The 26,267-nt window shown below is 37.7% G+C and overlaps 1 protein-coding gene and 1 long non-coding RNA gene across 11 annotated transcripts in view; one reads left to right on the top strand and one right to left on the bottom strand.

Annotated features, from left to right (window-relative positions):
- DLC1 (DLC1 Rho GTPase activating protein) overlaps positions 1 to 26,267 on the bottom strand; it is a 493,356-nt gene that overhangs the window by 78,908 nt on the left and 388,181 nt on the right. The window contains exons 6-8 of one of the 10 annotated variants that reach the window (XR_012007574.1): positions 22,144 to 22,243; positions 20,075 to 20,133; positions 17,042 to 19,278 (exon numbers count right to left, since the gene is read on the bottom strand). The exons of 7 other annotated variants lie outside the window; for them this stretch is intronic. Coding sequence is in view for 2 of the 3 variants with exons in the window: in XM_072776241.1 (XP_072632342.1) it covers positions 19,235 to 19,278 (44 nt within the window). In the remaining variant the exon portion in view is untranslated. Of the gene's footprint in view, positions 1 to 17,041; positions 19,279 to 20,074; positions 20,134 to 22,143; positions 22,244 to 26,267 lie in introns of those variants that run through there. 2 more of the 10 variants (XM_072776243.1, XM_072776241.1) reach the window with 2 other exon arrangements.
- LOC140604762 (uncharacterized) lies at positions 277 to 24,860 on the top strand. Its single transcript, XR_012007575.1, has 3 exons — positions 277 to 389; positions 22,397 to 22,562; positions 24,343 to 24,860. It is a non-coding gene; the product is annotated as an uncharacterized lncRNA (long non-coding RNA).

Raw genomic sequence — 26,267 nt, 5'->3', positions numbered from 1 at the left:
TGGGTATAGGAAGTGAGATTTAGAGTTTTCTGTGAAGTTTATTATTAGTCCAGAAATAGCATATGGGCATATATCTTTATCTTCACCGCAGTATGGGTCAGAAGGAAATGTGATGTGTAGTATTTGGAAATTTGGGGGCTTTACTACTGGATAGCTCAAGGTTAGAACCTAGTTCAACATGATTCGTTCTTAAGTTTTGATTAGTTTGTTTCTCAGAGATCAACTTTATCCAATGAGATGCTATTTTCAGAATGTTTATACTTTAATATCTCAGAACCAGAACTAAAAGGAAGCTGTGGAGCGTAGTACTCTCCACCCCCGCCTTTGGAGTTGGAAAATAGAGGAATTGAAATGTAGGCTCTGTTGTTGAATTATCTGTAAGAACTCGGGTAAGTTGCTTAATCTCACAAATGTGAGTGTTTTTATAAAATAGGAAATAATTTCTACCTTTTGGAGTCTGATTACTTTTACATTTATAACTAATATGCGTAAAATATCTTGGACCATCACCAGATTTTTAGTGGAAATCTCAGGGGAGAACAGCTCTTTTTACTAATAAAAACCACACTGGTCAGGTGTCAGGGTACCTGGGTTTCGGTCCACACTTGGGTGATAAAACTGGCTTTATGGCTCTGGCTGAGTCTTAGTCTGTGGAATATCAATTGCTTTCTCTGAAAAATTAAAGAGAGGGTCTAAATCAGGACTTAAGGGGCACCTGGTGGCTCAGTTGGTTAAGCGTCTGCCTCCGGCTCAGGTCTTGATCCCATGGTCCTGGATCCCATGGTCCTAGGGAGCCTGCTTGTCCCTCTGCCCCTCCCCCACCTCATGCTGTCTCTTAAATAAATAAAAAAAATCTTTAAAAATAAATCAGGGCTTAGAAAAAGAAAAAAAAAAAAGCCTATTGGTTTATTGCTTTTCATCAAATTCTCCGAGGGATTAAGAACATGAAAGAACATTTCATGATTTCAGTGTCCTAAACTCTAAAATTCTGTGATTTATGAAATACAACTGATTTCAAGCTTATTTTGCACATAAATTTTAATTTTTGTTAATTGTTATTAGGCAATGCTATGCTAGAGAAGGCCACTGATGTATATATAGTGAAATTTGTTAGGGTTAAAAGATACGATGTTTACAATTTTATGTATTAATGTTTGAAGACCCAGAAATCCTTGTAGGATGAGACACAGAATGTCTCATTTAAAATGCAATCATAGTCACTGAGAAGAATAGTCATTAAACAGTCTTTCAAAGGAATTAGAAATGAATGTGTTTTATGAACTGAGAGTAAGATGTAAAGGGGCATGCATTACTGATTCCAGATCACTCTGAAAATATATTTTTATACATTACAGTAAGCAGGAGTTGACACTATTTCGCAGAAATCTAGTGCCTGAGGGATAGAGTTCGTTAGGGTGTCTGGTGAGAAAAATGAGAGAGGTAGTCTCAATCATGGGCTTTTAACCTGCGGGTTTAGGGTGAGGATCTAACCTTTTACACACTGCTCAAAAGCATGAGGGTCCACAGGGGACCACTTTGTGTCTAAGGGCTCCTACCACTCTGAAATTCTGTGACTTGACAAAAGAGAACTCAGTTCACATTTATTGAATATGTTAATTTCACTTTTTTTTATTTATGGATTTTTAGGGTATGCAAGGGTGGTCATGTCAGAATCTGCTGAAGCAGTGGGAGAGAGTGAAGTGCTAAGCTTATCAAAGATTCAGAATCCTTCAATGGTGCAGGAGAAACACATGATTTCCCCTCCCCCTCTCTAGTTACACTGGGATGCGGGAGACAAAGAGATAGAACTGGTACTAAATTGCCATCTCCTCCCAATAAAGTGTCAAAGGTTTTTATAAAGCACTCAGGGAGACTTCCACGAATGATACAATTTATGCCATGGAGGCTAAAGTGACTAAACTGACCCAAATTTATTCTTATTCTTAATTCACATGATTTTTAAAAATTGTGAATTTATTTATTTATTTATTTATGATTTTATTTATTTATTCATGAAAGACACAAAGAGAGAGAGAGAGGCAGAGACATAGGCAGAGGGAGAAGCAGGCTCCAAGCAGGGAGCCCGATGCAGGACTCGATCCCAGGACTCTAGGATCTTGACCTAAGCAGAAGGCAGACGTTCAATGCTGAGCCACCCAGGTATCCCATTTTTATTTTTTTAAAAGATTTTATTTACTTATTCATGAGAGACAGAGAGAGAGGGAGAGACATAGGCAGAGGGAGAAGTAGGCTCCATGCAGGGAGCCTGATGTGGGGCTCGATCCCAGGACTACGGGATCATACCCTAAGCCAAAGGCAGATGCTCAACCACTGAGCCACCCTGGTATTCCAAAATAGTGAATTTTTATTTTTATTTTATTTATTTATTTATTTATTTATTTATTTATTTTTAAATTTTTATTTATTTATTCATGATAGTCACAGAGAGAGAGAGAGAGAGGCAGAGACAGAAGCAGGCTCCATGCACCGGGGGCCCGATGTGGGATTCGATCCCGGGTCTCCAGGATCGCGCCCTGGGCCAAAGGCAGGCGCCAAACCGCTGCGCCACCCAGGGATCCCTGAATTTTTAAATTCTGAAAAAATGCACTGAGTTTCCATAGGTGCTCTACTTTCTTTTAAAACAGTTTATGTGCAAGAGAAAGCAGGTTTCCATGGAAGGTCTAACATATAACATCTAATTAAGACTTGCAAAGGGTACTGCTCAAGATTACATTAAGGCTCAAAATCCCGTCAGGGAAGTCAGTGTTTCTAGTGTAGGTGGTGCCCTAGGTCAGGACCTGTTGGGGAGGGAAGGAAGGAAGAAGCTTGAGCTTATAGTATCCTACTGCTGTAGATAAAAGAATGCCTGTCCTTGGGAGCAGTAGAGCAGAGCTTGGGATTAGTTTATAGGCTCAGAACTGAGTCTATGAAGATAAGTGGGTCCACACGTGATCAACCCCATAAAAAAGTTGATCATAATAACACCAACCCAACAAGAATAATAATTATGCTTCATATATATGGCGCCATTCTTTTGAGAAAAATGTACCTTTTATAGACATCATTTGGGGGTGCTATTTTTATAACTAATTTATAGAGTCTGGGGAGTTAAAGAGGCAATTATTTATTTTAAGAGTTAAGTTCCTAGCCTTGTAAGGTGCTTGTGCAGATGTTACAGTAACACACTTTCAACCTCACTAATAGTGACCCCTGACAGGGTGTGGCCAGCGGCTCCTCAAAGCAAAATCACTGCTAGGAAAATATCTGAATAAGAGAAACCAAAGGAAGGAAATCACCAATTACTTAGTACCTAGTGTGTTCCTAATATGCGGTGCTAGGATTTTAACGCTTTGTTGCTCATTTATTCCCCACATTTAATCATTTCCTGTGAGATAAGTAGTAGTATTTCAGTAACTGTTGCAGTTACCGTAAGATTAAATGAGGCCATACATATAAAAGCATTTAGATCCGGCTTGGAAAACAGCAATCCCTCAGTATATGTCAGCCACTACTGTAATTCCCTTTTATAGAAGATACAATTTAGACTCTGTTTCTTTTTTTTTTTTTTTTTTTTTGACTCTGTTTCTTTTAGAGACTTCCTAACATAGTTAGCAAGTGACAAAGTAGGGATTTGAACTTGCCAGAAGTTAATCAGGCATATGTACCATTTTGAACAAACTTCTCATACAGATTTGTACTGTTGTTTGAATATCAAAAAATGGAAGTTCTGTTCCTCAGGAGCTTAATTGATCTAACAGGAGTTTACTAAGTCCTGTATCAAGAAGAACACAGGAATCAGCTCCCACAATCGTCCCAAGGCATCAAGATTCAATTTAACAAACTCCAGAATACCCTCATCTTGAGTTCCTTGTCTCTTGTTAATTTCTCCTTCTCCAACTTTCTCAAATTGATGTAGCTGCTTCTCTGACCTCAGACCCCCACTAAGTAACAGAAAAGGCATTAGTCTGTATAAAATATTTTCTTTCCCCCATATGTTTAATGGTAATTGATACTGCATTTCTTTCCAGCACATTTACAATGAGTGTTTTGAAGTGTCTTGAGCTTTGAGGAAATACATTTTTTAAAATCAACATATTTTTGAAAGATGCTTTCTGGAATTGTCTTGAATATCTTAAAGTGAATAAATATTTGAGCCCTGTTTTGAAAGTGCCCCATCAGATGTTTGGCTTCTTGCAAACTAATGGAAGAAATCCTCTGGACACACTCTAGTTCTTCCCAAGGTTCACATGGGATGGAAATCTAAGCTTTCTGAGTGTTCTCCTTTTTCAGACGAATCTGATTTGTTAACTTTTGGTTCTTCCCAAGAAACCAAGTAACAATTCCCTTTCTTTCTTTGTTCTGCCTCTTTTTTCCAGCTCTTGGATTAGGGATAAAGCTAGTAAGTTTTTAAAATTTAAAGTATCCTTGAAACTAGAGGTTTGGGATAATTTGAGAATAGAATGTGTTTTGGGAGCTGACATTAATTGAGCTGGTCCATTTCTCTACCCAAATGCTAAGTCATAAGAAAAGTCTACTTTTTCTAGCTTAAACATTGCAGATGGATGTTTATGTGTTTCATCTTCATCTTTTAACCCTCTGCCTACACTCTCACTTCCTTCTTGTTTTTTAAAGATGTATTTTTTTAAAATCACCATGTTTTTGAAATAATTATAAACTCATAAAAAGTTGCAAAATTATAGTTATCACTCAACTTTCCCCCAAACCAAGAAATTGATTGGCATAATACAATAAACTGTATACTTTAGTCAGATTTCACAATTTTTGCACATCCTCATTTTTAAGCAATGTCTTTGTGGATGATTCTATGACCCTTTATCACGTGTATGTATAGATCCATACAACCATCACCACAATCAAGATACAAAAGTGGGATCCCTGGGTGGCGCAGTGGTTTGGCGCCTGCCTTTGGCCCAGGGCGCGATCCTGGAGACCCGGGATCAAATCCCACATCGGGCTCTCGGTGCATGGAGCCTGCTTCTCCCTCTGCCTGTGTCTCTGCCTCTCTCTCTCTCTCTCTGTGTGACTATCATAAAGAAATAAAAATTAAAAAAAATTAAAAAAAAAAAAGATACAAAAGTGTTCTATCACCACAGGCGATCTCTGTCCTGCTGCTCCTATTAAGTCACACCCTGCCTCCACTTTCCTAGCCTCTGAAGTCACTTATCTGTTCTCTATTTCTATGTTTGTCTTTCACAGAACGTTCTATAAATGGAGTATATGGTATATGTCACTTGTTTCTTAGGAACAAAGAATCAACGTATCCACTTTTAGACATGAATCTCTCACAGTCAAACTTTGTAGAACCTTATTTTGTTTCTAGCTTGCTGTGCTTTTCTGGATATGCACTTTCTTATTTTATCTCATAAAAATAAAATATATTACAATCAGGTCAGGACCTGGTTTGGTTTTATAGCTTTTGAAGAAAATTTTAATATGCTTTTCATTGGTACTCTGTTTCCTCTAGGGAAAAAAAATGAGGGATAAAAATTGCTTACAAATGAGAATGTCTTTCCCTATAAAAAAGATGGTTGTAGGAGGCAGATTATTGCCCCTTCCACCCCCATGTCCATGTCCTAAGCCCAGGAACCTATGTATATATTATACTACACAGCAACAGAGAATTAAACTGGCAGATAGAGTTGTTTGCTAAACAGTGGGCTTTCAAATAGAGAGATTATCCTGGATTATCCAGGTGGGCCACTGTGATTACAAGGGGTTTTACTTGTAGGTGAGGGAGTAGAAAGGGAGGTCGGAATTGATGCAGTATGGGAAGCATGCGATGGTTACTATTGACTCTGAAGATAAAGGAAGCATCCTGGAGCTGAGGAAGGTGCACGGCCTCTAGAAGCTGAGAAGGGCAAGGGAAGCATTCTCCTCTAGAGCCTCCAGAAAGGAATGCAGCCCTGATGACACCCTGAATTGCGCCCAAGCGAGACTCATTTTGGACTTCTGACTTCCAGAACTGTAAGATGATAAATTTGTGTTCTTAAAGGTTTGCGGTAATTTTTTTACACACATAATAAATTCACATTGTTTTAAGACACAGACTTGGAAAGTCACATGAAGTCACAGATAACGAACTCAATGGGCAATCCTAAAACGATTAAAGGAGATATTTTGTAGAAATATTTTTCTGTGATTTTTAAGAGCAGAATAAAATTTTGTCTGTCTAGACTGATGGCGTTAACAGAAGATCTGTTGGGAGGCAGACCTATCAATTAATTAATTAATTAATTAATTAATTTTTTTATTGGAGTTCAATTTGCCAACATATAGCATAACACCCAGTGCTCATCCCATCAAGTGCCCCCCTCAGTGCCTGTCACTCAGTCACCCCCACACCCCACCCACCTCCCTTTCTATAACCCCTTGTTCATTTCCCAGAGTTAGGTGTGTCTCATGTTCTGTCTTCCTTTCTGTTATTTCCCACTCATTTTTTCTCCTTTCCCCTTTATTCCCTTTCACTATTTTTTATATTCCCCAAATGAATGAGACCATATAATGTTTGTCCTTCTCCGATTGACTTATTTCACTCAGCATAATACCCTCCAGTTCCATCCACGTCGAAGCAAAGACCTATTATTTTTAAATTAAATTATTAGGGCAGAAGAAGAAGCTTACTCTGAATAGAGGTTTTATTATAAATGATACCCTCAAACCTTAAAATATTTCCATAATTATCCTTCCTGTAAAAAACAATAAATGTTGAGGAAGCAATCGGGAACTCAGCTTTAAATAATCTCGATTAAATGCAAACTAAACAAATAGATGCCATGCTATTTTTACTAAGAATTAAAATATATCATACACTTACTTCCGGCATATCATCCATTAACAAATTTTTGTTCAGTACCCAATACTTCCTGGATGAATTAGCAGTGTGCTAGGTCCATGAGAGATAAAGAAAAACTTCTCATGGAGTTTACAACTCTGTTTCCAAAGATAAGATTCACATGCAGAACAAGCCATAATTAACAATTCCAGTAGAAGATAGATAAGGGTTCTATTTTTGTTAAGACCTAAGCCCTGTAGCGGGTGATGAAGGTGACCTGTGAAGGCAGGAAGCTCACGAAGGGCTTCCCTGGAAATAGAGACAGGAGCTAGGCCAGGAAGGATGAGTAGAACTCACAAAGGTGCAGATGGTGTGTATCAAGCAGCAGCAGCAGCTTCCGTCATACTTACCGAGAACTTACTTTGTACCAGGCACTGTTCTAAGTAATCTAAATAATTAGATTATTTAATCCTCATAAGACCCAATGAGGTAGGTATTCTTACGATTTTTATTTTACAGATGTGGGAATAGAGGTCTGAGTTGAAAGAAAATTAGAATGAACTGGTAATGAGGAAGTCATCAGGTTCTATAGGACACTGAAATGTTTCAGGTGAGGACTTTGCTTAGGTTCTTTGCTTGCTACATACTCACAGGATTCCCTTGTCTAATGGTTGCCAGGAATGACGCCTATGGGGTAACCAAGACACGTGTGCAAAAGGAACACAAGCAACTCTAAACTGTATACTCTTGAGGGGAAATAAAATTCTTCAGTGTCAAAATTGTGTGGTAGAAGAAGCAAGGACTTTTCTATTTTTATTAAAGAAGTAGAAGTCAACTGGCTCTGCTAGAGGTTTAAAGAGTTGTTGCAACAAGAAGAAAACAGCATAAGATAAAAGCTTACTTGTGCAGGAGTCCTATTGGTATCAATAAGAATGAAATGTGTTGGGGGGCTAAAGGTGGTGATTTCTAGGAACAAAATATTGGATTGGTCATTGGTCATGGAGAGAGGAGAGTCATAGAGGAGTCATGAGGCCCAAAATGTGTCCAGTAACAACTGGCCTTGCCTTGGGTCCTCTGGCTTTTTAAAATTATATTTACAATGAGTGCTCAAAGAAGATGTTTCTCTGAGGGGTATAATTATGGAAGCACACAAACTGTCTTATGTATCATCCATAATACACACTTGCCTTGTTATCTAGATTACTCCTCATTAAAGACAAAGTTTAAACGAAACTACATCTTCAAACTGGAAAGAATTCTCTTTGAATAAGTGAAGGAGCCTTTCTCTGAACCATTATTTCTAATTAGAAGGACGAATGCCTTTGACAAAAGCAGACCAGTTATGGGCAAGGAGGGCAGGAGGGCCAGGGCAAATAAATGGGGAAAAACCCTGAAATGTTATCGAACACAGTGTTTTTGTTTGTTTGTTTGTTTTTCTCTTGGAGTAGAAGTAGGTTTAACAAATATGTCAAACTAAGGGTGTTTGTAGCAGGTTATTTTTTTGCTTACTGAACCTCTATGCCAAAAGGATTTATGCAAAATGCCCTCAAAACTAAAAAAATAATTCCTATTTGAACTACTAATATATTAACATTTCTGTGGCATCAGCACACCTTTGTTGTGTGTCCATATGTAGTGAGTATATGATTTTATATGTAACATATGCAGACATATATTTATGTGTTGTTATTTTTACCTTTTTTTAAAAAAAGATTTTATTCATTTATTCATGAGAGACACACAGAGAGAGGCAGAGACATAGGTGGAGGGAGAAACAGACTTCCTGAAGGGAGCCTGATGTGAGACCCCAGGATCATGAGCTGTGCTGAAGCCAGATGCTCAACCGCTGAGCCACCCAGGTGCCCTATTATTTTTACTTTTAAATTAGGTAGAAGAACAAATTTCCAAAATGGGACAGCTCAGGCAATTTTAGGAAAACAATACATATATGAGAGACACTGATAGAACTCAGGAAAAGCCTTAAACTGTAGTTCAATAGAAATACAAGAAATGAGAAATAGCTACTGCTTCAGTGTATTAATGAGTATCTGAAGTAAAACATTTTTGAAACTTTCATTGTGGACAATTTCAAGCATAAGCAAACATAGAGAAAAGTAATATAATCAATTTCTATGTACCAATTACTCAGCTTCAACAGGGTCATTTCATTGTCAAACGTGTCTTGTCCATATCTCATCTACTGCATCCCAACTTCCCAGGATTATGGTGAAGTAAGTCCCAGACATCCCATTATTTTGTCCACAAATGTTTTAGAATATATCTCCCAAAGCTGAATTTTCAGAAAAATGTAACAATGATCACACCCCCCAAAAATGATGATAGCTTCTTATAATAGCTACTTAATGCTCAAATTTCTTAACTCTCCCATAATTTTTAAATTTTTGTTTTTTTATAGTTGAATGTCAGAATGATACAAAGTATCTCCTTCCCTCAAACTTCTATATAAGATGCGTGGTAACACACCCAAGGTTTGGGGGTTTATTGATATAAAAAAAATCACCAAGCAATCTTTCTTTCAAATGGAATTTGAAGGTTGCAACACACAGTGAGAGCAAGGGCTGCAAATGAAATTGTGGTCGCCTAGGGCAAAGGTGCCAGCATTCCTATCCATTTTGCTATTTTATATTTCAGATACTGTTCCGATCATTAGTGTAACCAGGAGAAATTTTGGATCTTGGCCTGGGAATCATGTAAAAACCAGTGCTAGTTCTGGACAGAATGGAAAATGCAGAATCACAGTAAAACTACCCCAATTTAGTATCTGTAGAATAGATTTATGGTAGTGAAATTAACTTATTCCTTCTCTAATTTCCTCCCTTCTCTTTGCTGGAAATTTGAGTTAGTCACTCTCTCTCACACACACACACACACACACACACACACACCCCTGACAAACTATAATTTCAGATGATAGGAAATACTTAGGAAGATAGGATACATTTGGCTATTACTTATTTCAGTGGGTATAATACATCTTAACTGAATTAAAATACTTCCCTATCTCAATAAAATGGTTCTGAGTCACTTGGATATCCATAGGGGGTGGGGGAAGGAACTTATCTCAACCCTGACCTCAACTCAGTTTTTAAAAAATCAATTCCATGAATTGTGGCTCTAGATGTAAAAAGAAATACAGCTTTTAGAGAAAAAGTAGAACTTCTTCCTGTCTTAAAAGTAGACAAAGACTTTGTAGATAACCCAAAAAAGCACTAACAATAAAAGAAAGATGACAGATGCTTGACGTTTAAATTAAAAATTTATGTTTATCAGAAGATACCATTAAAAGAGTAGAAGAAGGCTTTTCACGATACATATATCCAACAACAGTTCTGAATCCAGAATATATAAAGAACCCTTAAAAATCAGTAAGAAAAAGAGACAGTCCTGTATACATCCACCAGAATGGCTACAATGAAACAGATGGGAAATATCAAGTGTTGGAAGTAGAGCAAATGCAACTCTCATAAACTGCTGGTAGGAGAGTACATGGGTACAGTTGGAAATCTATGTGGTAGTGTCTATCAACTGTGATATGGCAATTCTGCTAAATGTATATCAAATAAGATTTACCAATTAGAAATGTATATATCTGTTCACCAAAACACAAGCACTGGAATGCTCATAGCAGCATTGTCTGTTATAGCTCCAAACTGGAAAGCATCCAAACACACATCAACAGTAGAATGGATAAATACATTGCAGTATATCCATACAACAGAATGCTACAGAGCAATGAGAATGAACACACAACAACCACACACAGCAATAATGGATGAGTCTCACAGGCATAATTCTGAGTGAGGTAAGACAGACACAAAACTGTGCACACTGTGTGACTGTATTTATGTGAAAGTGGAATGAGTCTCTACTGTTAGAAATCAGGAACATTGGAAAAGAAAAAAGAAATCAGGAATTTTGGGGGTTGGTAGTGGTGGTGACTGCAAAGGGGCCAACGGGGTCATCTGCAAAGCTGGCAATATTCTTTTTAACGTGGGTTCTTGGTTAAATAGGTATGTTCAGTTTTTAAAAGTTGCCAAGCTTTACACTTAAGCACTTTTCTGCATGTATATTGTTCTTTATTAATAAGTTAAAAAGTCAATTACTCAGCACACATGCTTGGTGTCCCTACATGGTTTGATTCCATTTACTTTTTTTTAATTTTTTTTTTTTTAATTTACTTATGATAGTCATAGAGAGAGAGAGAGAGAGACAGAGACACAGGCAGAGGGAGAAACAGGCTCCATGCACCGGGAGCCCGACATGGGACTCGATCCCGGGTCTCCAGGATCACGCCCTGGGCCAAAGGCAGGCGCCAAACCGCTGCGCCACCCAGGTGATTCCGTTTAAAACATGAACACATCACTGGCTTGGTGATACTAGATTTGCTATTGGTTACTAAGTATCAGTGGCAGCCCCAGAGGTAAACCTTGAGTTTGTGGTGAACTCATTTAGGTTATTAGTAATCCGTGTACTTATCAAATGCAGATTGTGTGTTTACAGACATTTCTTTACTTCCTTAATTCATAGTTCAAGGTGCCCACTAAAGGATATGTCTTTCCTAAGGCCTATCTATTGTGTTTAGTCCAAGCTCATTGTTGCTCTGCATTTCCCATTTTTTTTAAAGGATTTTATTTATTTATTTGAGAGAGAGAGAGAGAATGCAAGAACAGAAGGAGAGAAGAAGCAGAGTCCCCGCTGAGCAGAGAGCCCAACATGGGGCTCGATCCCAGGACCTTGAGATTAGGACCTGAGCTGTAGGCAGATGCTTAACCGACTGAGCCACCCAGGTGTCTCAGCTCTGCATTTTCATGGTGCTTTGTTTGTACCTCTGTTACAGCACTGAATCCTTTACTTATGAAGTTTTAATTCATTGTTTATGTACCTATCTTATCCATTAGATTGTTAGCTCCCTGGGGCAAGCATCTTTTCTGTGTCACAGAGCACAGTGGCTTATACATACCAGATACAAAATAAATATTAGGTTGCCTTTTGTACTCTAGATTTGTAGCCTTTGAAAGCCAGACATTATTAAAAATCAAACCTAAGCATAAGCTTTGGGTTTGTTGCTCTGTATTTTTATTTTTTATTTATTTTATTTTTTTTGCTCTGTATTTTTAAATAAGATTTATAATTAAACTCCAGCAAAATGCATATGATATAAACAAATAAGGTATCACAGAGTCTGTGCCAGAGGGACAGACGGGAGGAGGGTATGCTTTGCTTGTGTTGGTTGTGTTTCTGATGCTCTACTTAAGAAATGCACAGACCAATGCCATAAATCAATAAATAATTCAGGTAAAGGAACCTTGCCAAAATTGACATTTGCTTTAGGCATGACCAGATTACTCATTTTATTGACACGGTCCTGTCAAGAATTTATTACTTATTTATGAATGTCAGAATCCATGGAAGCAAGGGAGGCAGTAGATGAACAAATCTGTGGAAGCAGAGCTCAGGATACAAATTCATTTTCTTCTTCACAGAACACGCTTCTTAACTATTTGTTTAGTTCCTTATTATTTTGCATGAAAGATCATGCTTTCGCACAATAAGACTCTGGAGTCTTGAACAGCTTTAGAACAGATAACAGATGAATTGTAAATTAAAGAAGGAATTAGCCTGAAAAGGGGTATAGCAAAATGCACATAAACTGAGCATTTTCTTAAAGTTTTTCACTTAAGAAATATTTAAATATATATCTATTAATCATCCATCCATCCATCGATCCAGCTACCCAGCTTTATTCCTAAATAATGACCTCATCACCAATAGAATTCATTGAATTATTTTGGATAAAAAGAACCAGAAGGAGCACTTTGATAATTAATTCTTATATTTTCCCTCTCTCTTTGGCATCATCTCTCCCTACAGAATTCTTTAATAATAAATTGTTGTTAGATGCAAGAGTTTAAACTATATACCTAAAGGAAAATAGCTTTTATCGCTTTGCTTTAAGTTTACAGAGGAAACATAAAGTAAATTTGAAAATTCTTCAATGACCACAGAAGATTAAGTAAATGCTTTGCTGTTTTCCAAATGTGCAATAGTAGGCCTGCCTTTTAAATTATTCTTCAACATGACTACACTGAAAAGATTTTATGTGGCTTTCAGAATTTAAATCGGTGTCACCTTTGATTTTCAAGGCTTTCGTTTTTGTAGCCATAGCCTATGTTCTATGGTAGAGGGTCCCAGGAATTTCCACAAGGGTGTAATCTTAGACTCATTATTTAAACTCAGGGACTCTCACTTTAAAATGTTAAAAACAATCTACCTCCCACAGACATACCATGTGGCTAAGTGCCTCAGTAAAGGTTAACTATTATAATTGTGAGCCCCAAACTAAGCACTTTTGGGAGTCTTTGTCTAGTACACCGTGAGTAGAAAGAGCACAATTCATTCACTGAGAATCATCAAGTTGAGTTAGAGAGGTTTCTAAAGCGAATGTTGTAGGATTGGTCACTAAATCAACTCATTTACATATAAACACCAGCTATACCATCTTTATCCATTGTGCAACTCATCTCAGTTCTTAACAGGCTTGTATTGTCCTGTATTGACCAGCATCTCATTAAGAATCCTACTAAAACCCAATTACATGAAATTAATTTTATGAACATGGAACATCTGTTGCATTTAAACACTGAAAATGCCCACCCATATCGGCAAATCCAAACTTTTACTATCAGACATAAAATACAGATAAGAATTTTTATTTTCTTGTTCAAAATTTCTCCTTATTATGCACTGATAGCTCCTTTTCATTTTGCTATTGAAAATACATATATATTTTCAGTTTATCAGCAGGGAGTTTCTATTTTAGCTGAAATATGCATCTATTAATGTCTGGTATGGGATTTCATAGTGGCTCAAATAATTAATGGGAACAAAAGGAAGTTTTAAAAGGGAAGATGTAAATAAAAATGGGTGTTTTTTTTTGGGGTGGAGGAGTGGAGCAGAGAGAGGGAAACACTTCAGCTTGATAATTTCCTACCATCTTTATCTCTTTCATCATGTGCTTATTTGCCAAGTTGTCCTTAATTTCATTTACGCAGTCATCTAAGGGTAAGCAAAGACTAACTCCCACCTTCTCCTGCCCACTTAAGGACTCCAGAAATTCTCCCCTTTTCCTCCTGCATCACCAAATTTTTTTCTTGAATCCACTTCCCTCTCTTGAGCCCACCTCCCTTTCTAGGTGTTTCCATTCATCTATTTGTTCCTTTTTACTGTGAAACTATGAGAGTCTTCTACCCCACACTGTCTTCAATTCCATTTTTCCCTTTTTCCTTTGCATCCCCTCCAGTGAGGCTCTCCTTTTTACCATTCCCCAGAAGTGCTCATCTGGAGTCACTCAAATCCAATGGTGATTTCTCATGGCTTCATCTTCTTGACTTGTTAGCATTATTTGATAAGTTAATCATGTTCAGTCATCTTTGAAAAACTCGTTTCTTTTGGATTCCAGAGCCCTACAGTTGACCCTTGAACAACACAGGTTTGAACTACATGAGTTCACTTATGTACGGACTTTTTTTTTTTGATAAATACAGAACAGTACTATAAATATGTTTCCTCTTCCTTATGGCTTTAATAACATTTTCTTTTCTGTAGCATGCTTTCTCATAAGAATTCAGTATATAATACATATAACATACAAAATACATGTTTATCAACTGTTTCTGTTATTGTCAAGGCTTCCAGTCAACAGTAAGCTGTTGGGGGTTAAGTGTTTGGGGAGTCAAAAGTTCTACTTGGATTTTCAACTATGAAGGGGTTGGTGCACCAAACCTGTATTGTTTGATGTTCAGTTGTATGCTTCCTGGTTTTCCTCTTATCTCATTTGCCATGACCTTCCAGTCTCTTGCTGGGTTTTACTGTCCCCCAGACTTTTAATGTTGGAGTGCCCAATGGCTCAGACACCTTTGACATCTTTTCCAATTAAACTCTCTCTTTGGTGAGCTCATCTAGCCATGGCCTTGATACCATCCATATGCTAATAACGCTCAAATTCATATTTCTATTTCAAACTTCTTCCCTGAATTCTACCTGTCAAATAGGCATTTAAAACTTAATGACTGAACCAAAAAATTCCTGATCTCCCACTCAAAACCTATTTTTTCCCTTGGTCTTGTCCATCTTGGTTCCTGACAACTCCATTTTTAAAAAGTATCTTGTAGTCAGTCCTTCCTGCCTCCTGTCTTTCTCTCAGGTGCCAGACTCAATATTAGCAAATCTTGTTGGCTCAATCTTCAGAATCTACCCACAAGTGAACCGGTTGTCATCACCTCCATTGCTCTGAACCTGGTCTAAGCCAATGTCATCTCTAGCCTGGATTATTCCAATAGCTTCCTAGTTTCCTTACCTCCACCCTTGTCCCTTTGGAGTTATTATTGGTGCAGCAGTCAGATGGATCCTATTAAAACTTAAGTCAACCAACATCACTCCTCCGATAACCCTCTGCTGGCTTTCTATTCTACTTAGAATAAAAATCAAAGTCCTTTCGGTAGCTTACCGGGCCCTTCCTTCTGTCACCTCTCTGACCTTTTCTTCTATGACCTTTCCCTTACTCTCTCCTGTTCCTGTACTGGCCACTTTGATGTTTCTTTAAAAGGAATCTGGGTGGGGTCGGGGGGAAGGGACCCACAGCTTGCTTTCACTTCATGACCTTTGTACTTGCTGTTTTCTCTGCTTGGAAAGCTCTTCCCCCAGAGAGCCCTATGGCTGCTGCCTTACTCTTCATGTCTCTGCTTAAGTGTCACCTTCTCAGAGACTCTTTCCCTGAACACCTGATTCCAAATGTCACTCACGTTACTCTTCCCCTCAACACCTCTACAGTGGTCCCCTTCTCTGCTTTATTTTTTCACCCCAGCACTTCCTGACTTCTAACAGAATAATGTATACACAACATATAATTTACTTCTTTATTTTCTTGATTGTTTACCTCTCATCAGTAGAATGCAAGCTCCATGACAGCAGAAAGTTTGTCTGTTTCAGTCACTGATGTGTCCCTGGAGCCCAAGAGCATTTGGCACCTACTAGGTACTCAATAAATATCTGTGGAGTGAAAAAGTCTCTTTAACCTCTCTGCTTTTCTCACTAGAATATAAGTTCTTGGAGCTGGGATCATGTCATATTCATCATTCTGTCTTGCAAGTTTAATATAGCATCTGGCAAAGAGTAGGTGGTCATTAATATTTGTTGAGGTGAGCTGCGGAAGAAAAACACTCTACAATTGTTTGAGTATGCATTCCAAGATGGATAGAAGGATGGCAGAGGACCACATAGATGATACAGAGGAGATACAGAGAAAGTCAGTTAACCAACACTTACATAAATATTAAATTTTACATTATGTAAGAATGAACATAGTATTTGGGAAATAAGCTGAAGCTAGGGAGATTCTTGACTTCTACCATTAGGAGAGTAGGGGTAAGGAAATTAATCATAATCACCTGGGAATATTGGAAGCATTCAACGTTGCTCCCTCTTCAGGAGAGCCACTAACATTTGTGGAATATTTATTATGTGCCAGACTTTTTGATGCAATTTCCAGTGGCGGCTCACCAGTGTTTTCTTGGCCCTTCAACCCTCCAGCTCCAGCCTGAATAATTGCATTTCTCTCTGTGGTGGCACTTTCTTATATAAAAGCACAATCACATAAGTTAATATTTTTTTATTCTTGCCCTCCTTCCCTCCACCTCTTTCTCCTTAATGGAAAAATATTCGTAAAAATAGAACAGTTGCTTTGGGAGTTTACGTTGCTATATAAAATCCAGGATAAGTATTTTCAGCAGGCCCATACCACAGAGGCAGTTTTAAATGGCTAAACCAGCTTTTTAAACAGCTCCTTTGGTAGTAAAATTCCTACTAAAAGGAAAATAATGATAAGCATAAAATTTTGACCAGCGGTTACTCTGGGAAATGGGAGGGACTTCCTAAAGTATTGGAGACACTTAATTTCTTAAGTTGGGCGGTAAGGGTGTTCATTTTGTTACTTTTTATAGATTTTTATGAAATGTATATTTTTATGAAATATTAAAAAAGGAACTGCTCCCTTGGACAAGACTCTTCTCAAATTATTTAAAGATCTTTAATGTGCATTAGACTTCAACTCACCAAAGTCACTTCTACAGCATAAAATTTTTCCATGATAAAATAATTGTAAGCATTTTGGCTCTCTGTGAATGACTCTTATGTAAGAGCTATTCAACAATAGAGGTTAAAATAGTTTCTTCCTGTGAGGTTATATACAGATACACTTGTTTATTAGTCATTTGTTTCAAATTCAAAATACTCTTCTATTAGCACCAACATCATTGGAATTCCAGCCAAGACAGAAAAAGTCTATTTGACACAAGGATTTCTAGCGATGATACTCAGGCCCTCATCACTAAATGCAATGATAATTAGGTAAAAATACAGTCAGATCCAAATTAAGAAGGCAATTAGCATAAAGGCAAAAGAAGATAGGATTACTGGTGAGCACAATCAAAGGTATAAACTTGTGGAATCACTATGTGGTACACCTGAAACTATTGTAACACTGTGTGTTGACTATACTTTCATTAAGGAAAAATAGAAGAAGAAGAAGAAGAAGGTAGGGCTCTTGGTCTTTTCTTCCCTACAAGCTCTAGGCTTCAGCAAGGCATCAGAGAAGCATCTGGCTCGGAACAGGTGTGTTATGAGACAGCCATGGCTGCCCAATAAAAATATGACATAGTCACTTTTTTATTTTATTTTTTATTTTCATTATTTTTTAAAGGGACAGAAGTTTATTGAGTAAAGACACAGAGAAAACTCTTAGAAGTGAGAGGGGTCCTGACAGGGTTGCCCGCCACTTCTTTATTTTAAATTTCCTAGTAGCCACTTTAAAAAAGAAACAGGTGAAATTCATTTTAATAATGTAGCTTATTTAACCCAGCATATCCAAAAATATCATCATCTCAATAGGTAATCAATATAAAGATCAATAATGAGAGATTTTACATTGTTTATCTCATAATGAGTTTCTGAAATCTGGTGTGTATTTTATATCCAAAGACTGGACTCAGGTTCTGCGAAACCTAATGTTACACAATTTTGGGTGATGCCCCCTTTAAGCACCAGCAACTAATATACAAAGTTATGTGTGAAAATGAATATCAATTCATTCATAAGAGAGGATATGAAAAGGAATTACTGGAGATTTGATGATTCAGGTTTTTCTCTTTTGATATCTCTTGGCAATTTACCGGACACATTAACATAGAAGTGATTCCAGTGTAGCTTCTCCTACCTGCCTTGAACAACACAACTCCTGACACAAAGGCCCATCTAAGTTAGGGTCTCCGAAATGTGAGTTTCATTAGTGTTCAGGGTTAATTGTGTCTCCCCAAATTCATATGTTGAAGTCCTATCCCCTCCTACCTCAGAATGGTATCATATTTGGAGAGGAGGTCTTTAAAGAGGTGAGTTAAAATTAAGTTATTAGCGTTGGTCCTAATTCATTTGATTGGTGTCCTTGTGCAAAGAGAAGGAGATTCCAAGGGCACAAGTAGATGGAGGCAAGACCACATGAGGACAAAACAGTAAGAAGGAGGCTGCAGCCAAGGAGAGAGACCTTGGGAGAAGCAACACTGCTGACACCTTGATCTTGGATTTCTAGCCTCCAGAACCATGAGAAAATAAACTTCTATTGTTCAAGCCACCTAGCCTTTGTTAGGACAGCCAGAGCAACAAATACAATTAGCCTCTTGATAAAACTTTTGTCGAGAGACTGTCTCATCCCCTGCTCAATAGCACCCTCTTGCTCTCTGGCTGTTTCAATCCAACCCAATCCAGCCTTCCCTCCTTCTTGAGATCTTCCTTGTGGAGAAACCTCTGGGGCTCAAGGCACACGAACTCTCACTGACTCACATTCATCTGGCAAGTGAATATGAGTCTCTGTATGACGGCTCTTATATTATTACCATGTAGTATTACTTGTGCTCTTTCTACAGATAATATCTTTTTGCCCTCACTAAGTGAATCCTTTGAAGATTATCAGGGACAGTATCTTTTATCAAACTTGAACACCAAACTTAACATTTCTTGAATAATCTTTTTGGAATTAGGAGAGGGGAGTTCCCATTCAGGGCTGTAGGATGGTATAAAAAAAAAGCTTAAAAAAACCCCCACATACTTTCAAAGTTAAAAGCTGACCTGCCTACTGCACTAACCAGACAGAAACAGCATCACAATGGTGATGGCTGGAGTCCCTGGCTCCCTCTGGCCAGTGGGTCAGAGGTACTGATCCTTGTTTCTGCTGTAGCCACCCATTCCTGGTTGTTGCCTTCTGTTTTTCTACTGCTTACTTTACACCAGCAACGGAAGTTCACCGGAGTATCTTCCAAAAAGCTTTGGCCAGAACCAAAGGAAGTGAGTATATTCAAGGGATGAAAGGATGATTCAACCTCTTGCGTGCTCAATTCTTGGTATCCCTTCTGAAATTGCTGAAAAGAATGCCAACAAGTTGTAATTACTATGGTGCACCCTGGGAGGTGGAAATCTGCCAGCACGCACTGGATTTCAACCAACAATCCATTTTAAGTAAGACGCTGAAGGAAATGAACATCTATTTTGGTCATCTGTAGAGAATATCTGTGCCCCCTAAAAAGTCCACAAACATGCTTGATACACAGCTTCAGAAAACCATGCTTCTTGTTGGTATTTTTTGTGCCAGCTTAAATGTGCACTAAATATACTATAGCAATTCATTGGAGAGTGGGTGACAGAGAGTGGCTGACACTTGGTCTCAGAATATGAGTAAACTTTTGAAAAGAGCTTCCCACAGGGAAATGCACAATTACTCTCTCAGTAAGAAAACATATTTGGGTTCAAAATATTTATCAAATGCCATATTTTTCCAGGGAACCCAGGTCCCCAGAGTGGGGGCGGGGGGACATCCATCACCATCCTCAGGAAAGTGAGAGTGCTGCTTTTGCCATCAGAATAGCTTCCAAGGCCCTCGTGCCAATTGCCGTGCGGAATGATTCATCAGCCTCAGAAACTTCCTTGGGAGCTGAGTGGGCAGTCATGAATCATCTCTCGCCCTTTGCACATATCATTACTGATCTCCTTGGAATATTATATGAAAATAATACCTTACATTTTTGTGAAGAATGCTTTTCCTGATGGCATCAGACATCAGGACTGGAGTAAAAGCAGGCCCTGGTGAGCTGTGTATGCTGCGACTGGATATGTTCCAAAAACGTTTGCAAATGCTGTTTTGAGTCTGAATCAACACACCTGATCTGGAAGGCTGTCACAGGCAGAGGCCGGTCAGTGCTGGCAAAAGCACAAGGACTCTGTTTTGGGGATTAAAAAGAAACGATGAATTTTATCCCCTTCATGGTCAACTTGAAGGGGCATTGTACACTTGAATTATCCTGTTTTGTTACGGATAAGAAAGTAAACCGAGGGAAATCAACCTTTCCTTAAAAAAACCTGGTGCACACACACTGAGAAAAGCACCGAGTGTGGTTTTCCCCTTTGGTACAGCAATTTCTCATTCGTTTGGCCAGAGCTGATATCATAATATTTTAACATGGGGGTAGAAATAGCTAGAACCTCAAAGTTTTTGGGTTCTAATCCCAAACTTATCACCAATTTGCAGAGTAGTTTTGGAGTTACCTGGATACCTTGGGCTACCCATTGAAGTCGACTAACAAATTTTGTCAGCAACTTGGGATGGCAGTCATTGTGTTTCAAGATCAAAAGCAGATGAGTTGCCTCGTCAAACATGTTTGTACAAGTAGCAACAGCTGCAGTGGCAGTTTTGAGCCTTTATATATAAATAAACAGTTCCTATCAATGGTGAACAACCCAGCTGAAGTGACTATGAATGCAGCTTGTTATTACTGGAACCATGTTCTATGAAGAATAGTTGATGGAAATAAGGATACTCAACTTTGTAGGAAAGAAGATTCAGAGAAAATCTATGATTTCTCTCTCTAGTGGTAGGACATTTGTGAAGAAGAAGAATTAAACTTGTTTTTCCTTGTGGGACTTCAAAGTATACGATGCAAAGCATAGAATAGAAGACACATGGAGACAGATTTCAGACCCACTCAGGGGACTATTTTCTAACAGCTCCTTAGATATGACACCACGGTACCAAGTGACGTGCCCTTCCCTAGAGATGTCCAAGTGGATGCTTGTGGGCCATGTGGCAGGTATACTGTGATTTCATTCCCATTCTTCTAGGTTTCAGAGATAATAAAATAAACAAACAAACAAATAAATAAATAAAAGCAAAGGATCATTGTAGAAACACAGGCTATAGCTTTTCAAGTTTGCCAGTTATATTAATTGGCACCATTTAATGAAATAAAAAATGTTTTTTTTTAATTTTTTTTTTAATTTATTTATGTATGATAGTCACAGAGAGAGAGAGAGAGAGAGAGAGAGAGAGAGGCAGAGACACAGGCAGAGGGAGAAGCAGGCTCCATGCACCGGAAGCCTGATGTGGGATTCGATCCCGGGTCTCCAGGATCACGCCCTGGGCCAAAGGCAGGCGCTAAACCGCTGCGCCACCCAGGGATCCCCTGAAGTAAAAAAATGTTTTAAGCTAAGAAGAATGGGGGCACCTGGGTGGCTCAGTGCTGGAGTGTAGTCTGCCTGTGACTCAGGTCATGATCCCGGGATTCTGGGATCGAGTCCCGCAGTGGGCTCCCCGCAGGGAGCCTGCTTCTCCCTCTGCCTGTGTCTCTGCCTCTTTCATGATGTCTCTCTTGAATGAATGAATGAATACATAAATAAATATCTTTTTAAAAAAGCTAAGAATAGAAAATACTGTAAGAACAGATAGTTCTTGAATAGTAAATAAATTCAGTTCTATGAAAGAGATATCATTTGTGTAATTTAAAACATGCAATCGATACATCCACGCACGTACACCGATGGAAGAAGAAATATCAACTCATGAGCATGGTTGCCTCTGGATGCAGAGAGGTGAAAGGGACTGGAGTGGTGTTGAGAAGGACAATTTTGTCCTCAATATTTTATTTCTTTATGTAATAAAACAATAGCACAAATAAAATAAAATGTCTGTATTTGTCAATTCTGGATGCAGGATGCAAGGATGTTTGTTATATTATTCTTTTATATTTTTCTGTATTAAAATAATTGCTCTCTCCTCTCAAACAAAATACCAAGCTTTACTCTATTGCCCTGGTTTTTCTCATTTCAACAGCCACCACTGTAAGCTGTGTTGTCCATTAGTGCTGATTCACAGGCCATTATTTAGGGGATAGATGACTATTCATTTATCGACTGTATCCTACAGGCTTACAATGGGCTGTATCCTACAGGCTTACCATGTTTATGCTTCCTCCCATCCTGTGATTCTGTGGTTCTACGATTCTTAATTTTCAGCAGATACCACTCTTACAGTTTCTTTCAGCTTTTATATTTTCTCTGAAAACAGAAAGAAACTATTCTTCAGCAATCCTGTGATAATTTGTGCTGATTATGTGAGGCTAAGAGAACTTCTCCCTATTTCACAGTCACGGTATACTATGTTGTATACCTAATATCAAAGTATCCTTAAGTACTTCTTATTTTTTTAAGATTTTATTTATTCATGCGAGACACAGAGAGAGAGGCAGAGACATGGGCAGAGGGAGAAGCAGGCTCCCCACAGGGAGCCCAATGAAGGACTTGATTCCAGGACCCCAGTATCATGACCTGAGCCCAAGGCAGATGCTCAACCACTGAGCCACCCAGGCATCCCTCCGTAAGTACTTCTTTAGGTGAAGTCACCTATAATCATGGCTTGAAATGAGCTGGGAATATTTCTAGCGGTGGGGATGTTTGGGAGAGGGGGCACAGGTGGGACTTTAATTTGATTTCACTACTTCAGAGTACTTAAAAACCAGTCCAGAATATCCTCCAATTTATTTTTTCTCTAATTGGTCTTTCTTTACATCTCCTTGCAAACTACCTGGTCTATGATATATACTCAGTAGTTTTTTTTTTTTTTTTTTTTTTGAATAATGAGTACCCATGAAATATTTCAGTTCCTGTCCTTACTTATTTCAGACGTTTTTATCTAATTCTGGGAATAGTTTCTAACCTAGGGTCTAGGTGGAATCTCTAGTGGAGTAAAGAGAGTGATGTGTCATTAAGCCATTTTCAACATTTCAGAAAGATTCAAGAAATCTAACTAAAATGTCCAACTTACTTGCTTTTGGATGTAATTATATCAACACAGTTTGCTAATAGTAGCTGTCATAGTGGATCAGAGTCCCTAATTAGTAGGTATTTAAGTCATTGATTTATGTTTTTAAAAAAGGAGGTGAGATTTAAGAAAAAAGATCTCAAAATAAAAGATCTTCTGGAAACTAATGTAAGTCCTAGAAGAGATTCAAAATCTGGAACATGGTCTGAGCTAATAAACAATTTTTAAAATAGTGTTGGCAAAGGGATAAAGCAAAAAAAATCCCATTCACACTAAATTGACACCAGTAATTCTCACGTTCAATAGGTTGGCCGTTTGTTTTGAATTGCACCGTTTAGAAAGGCAAAGTGGAGTTGTTGCTTTGGTTCTAGAGGTTACCTCTCCCAATATATCAGGAACTCAGATAAAGCTGCAACTCCTTGGCCTGGTATTTAGAACATGAAGTTCAAGCAGCATTTACCACTAATAGCGATTTGTAGCTTTGAATGGACTTTCACATATAAACTCATCCTAATCACTGATTTCCAAACATGACTTTTTTTTTTTTAAATGCCATTGAATACAGTGACTAGTACATTTCTGTTCATTCCTTAGAACCACCATTGAAATTTCACTTCTCTTAGGGATCATTTCTTCCTGCTCCACTAGTCCAGACTTTTTAGTGCCTTCTCTTTGTTCTCATTCAATTGTGTATATACTTTTATTAAATCATTCTTATTTTATATTAAAAAATTCTTATTTTACATTAAAATTATCTTTATATATGTCACAAGACAGGGAAGGGAGGATGTTATTTCTATGTATTTATGAACGACAACATAGAGTTCAGAGAAATGGGTAAAAAAGCAAACCATGGAGCTGATTGGTGTTAGAGGCTGAACTTGAAGCTGAGTCTTCTGTCTCCAGCTCATGCTCTTTCCATTCTAAAGCACCACTCTTTGTAGTATGCTATGACGCTCAATTTTGTTAACTATAACAAGTATCACTATGTTTTTGTTTATTAAAACTGTGGCAATTAAACATAACATTTTAAGAAAAGTAACAATGGCCCTAACAGCCTGCATTTACTTAAGTGTTTACAACATGCCAGGCAATATTCTAAGAGATTCAGATGTATCAATTCATTTAGTTCCTGTAACAATCCTACAAGATTATTAATAATTGCAAATTACTCAATTTATAGATAAGGAAATGGAAGTGCTGAATTGTTATATAATTTGCTTGAAGTCACCCAGCTAAAGAGTGGCAGAGCTGTGATTCATACTGCGGTAGTCTGGCTTTAGAATCCATATTTGTAATGAAAGTAGACTGAAACATTGGTGTTTTCTCTCCCCAGTGAAGCTTTGGACATGAACAGTGTCTACAAGATTGGTTTCCATTTTGACACCGTGCAGACCATGAGACCAAGGTTTGGCTGTGGTTCTCCATTTATAGTTTCAACTATAACCACAGAGCACAGAAGACAGATGGAGTTGATTCCGATGATTGAATACATTGGGTTTCATGTGGATAGTCATTATGAAACAAGTAGGGATTTTATTTTGAGTTTTGTTCCCCCCTACTCCCCTTCAAATAATAAAGCGAACTGACAATTGAAGGAAAAAAAGAAAAAAGAAAAAAATCCAAACAACCTGTTTCTGATTTATTTGGGACTTCATTCAAGGTTATAGGAAGCATTCAGAATTATATTTCAGAATGTTCAAAAGCAGCCATTCTCTTTTGAAATAACTTGAAATGAAAAAAAAATTAAAATATGTAATGTCAAGCTATGTTAAGAAACTTCCACATGTAAAACAATAAAAATGAAACAAAAATATTCATTAGGTTTTACATTGTAAAGACCACCTCAATATAAAACCCGGATAAAAAACAAAATAAAATCTTGACTAAAAACAAGTGCTTCATAAATACTTTATGCCTTGTGATAATAACCAATCAAGAACTTACTTCATTAAGAAAGTAAATTTAAGAAGATGATATAGAACAACGACAAGGACCCTAAGACAAGGACCTGAGAATGTGTCTAAGAAGAAAGATTTCTAATTCCTAACATATTAGGTTAAAATTCAGTCACCATTATAGTTATTTAAATACTATTGTAGTCCAGCAATTAAGAAGAAAAACAATTTATGCCGCTGAGGTTTTCAGAGTTTCTAAAATCTCTAGAATATATTCTGAACATTCTTGTCTAACTTCTATACAACTAACCTACTTGTTTCTAATAGTTTCCCTAAAATACATCTTGAATGCTGTATATGAAGTATTCCTGAACACAGGCCAAATGACCTGTGTCTTTATTCTCCAGATCTTAAGTTACCTTCCTTCTTTTATTTATATTTACTAACCAGCTTGTCACCTTCACTTTTCTTTGGGGTTCTTCTTTTTACTCCTTATCCATCCACCCACCCACCCATCTGTCCGTCTGTCTGTCCATCCAACATTTGTTTCACTTTCCAGACTATGACTTTACTCTTATCAAAACAGAAGCTTCTCTCTTTTAATACATTTCTCCTCCTTTTCAAGGAGAGCCTCAGATTTTAGTTTTAGAGTCAGTTTTTTCATAAAAAATTATAAGGAAAGTGAGATTCACTTCTACTCTTCTGAACACTCACCTCACACACTTTATCCCTCTTTGCTCTTTTATAAACCAAAGACAGTGTTGACATCATAGTATTTAGGTTGTGTCCACTTACATATTGTACAATTACTGGTTTCTATGGTTTCCATTTTAGGTTATAAGATACTAAAGGTAACTTAGCATCCAGTGTCAATAATCACCATCTTCTTATAAAATTTTCATTTGGATGATTTATTTTTTTCAAACAATACCTGGGCTCTCTTCACCCAAGATAATGAATAGGAAATTTGCTATGAAATTATAAACAAGGGAGGAAAGTTAAGGGGATAAGTGTCTAGATTCCTTCCATCGATTTTGGAATTATGTTGGGGATTTGTATTTCTAACTTTGGACATGTCCTGAAAGTGAAATGAAGATTCAATTTTCTCTAAAAAAGAAGAAGCTGAACAAAGCTGGAGATTGTGTACAGTCCTGTCTCAACGATGAGTCAGCTGTATGTGAACAAAAGTGACTTGATAGAGTGGGCTGGGGTCTCATCCTCTCTTTTTGCTAGTTTTACACTAAGAATATCTTTCCCCTCCATCTGTACTAGTTGTCAACAAGGGCTCTCACTTTTTAAGGCAAGGGTTCCTCAGGGTTATGGGCAGAAGAGGAAATTCCTTTTAAAATAACTTTGCGATAGG

This window comes from Canis lupus, chromosome 15 (assembly GCF_048164855.1).
Source record: "Canis lupus baileyi chromosome 15, mCanLup2.hap1, whole genome shotgun sequence".
NCBI lineage: Eukaryota > Metazoa > Chordata > Mammalia > Carnivora > Canidae > Canis > Canis lupus.
The sequence above is the reverse complement of the archived record's forward strand: the minus strand, read 5'-3'. Positions and strand labels throughout refer to the sequence as shown.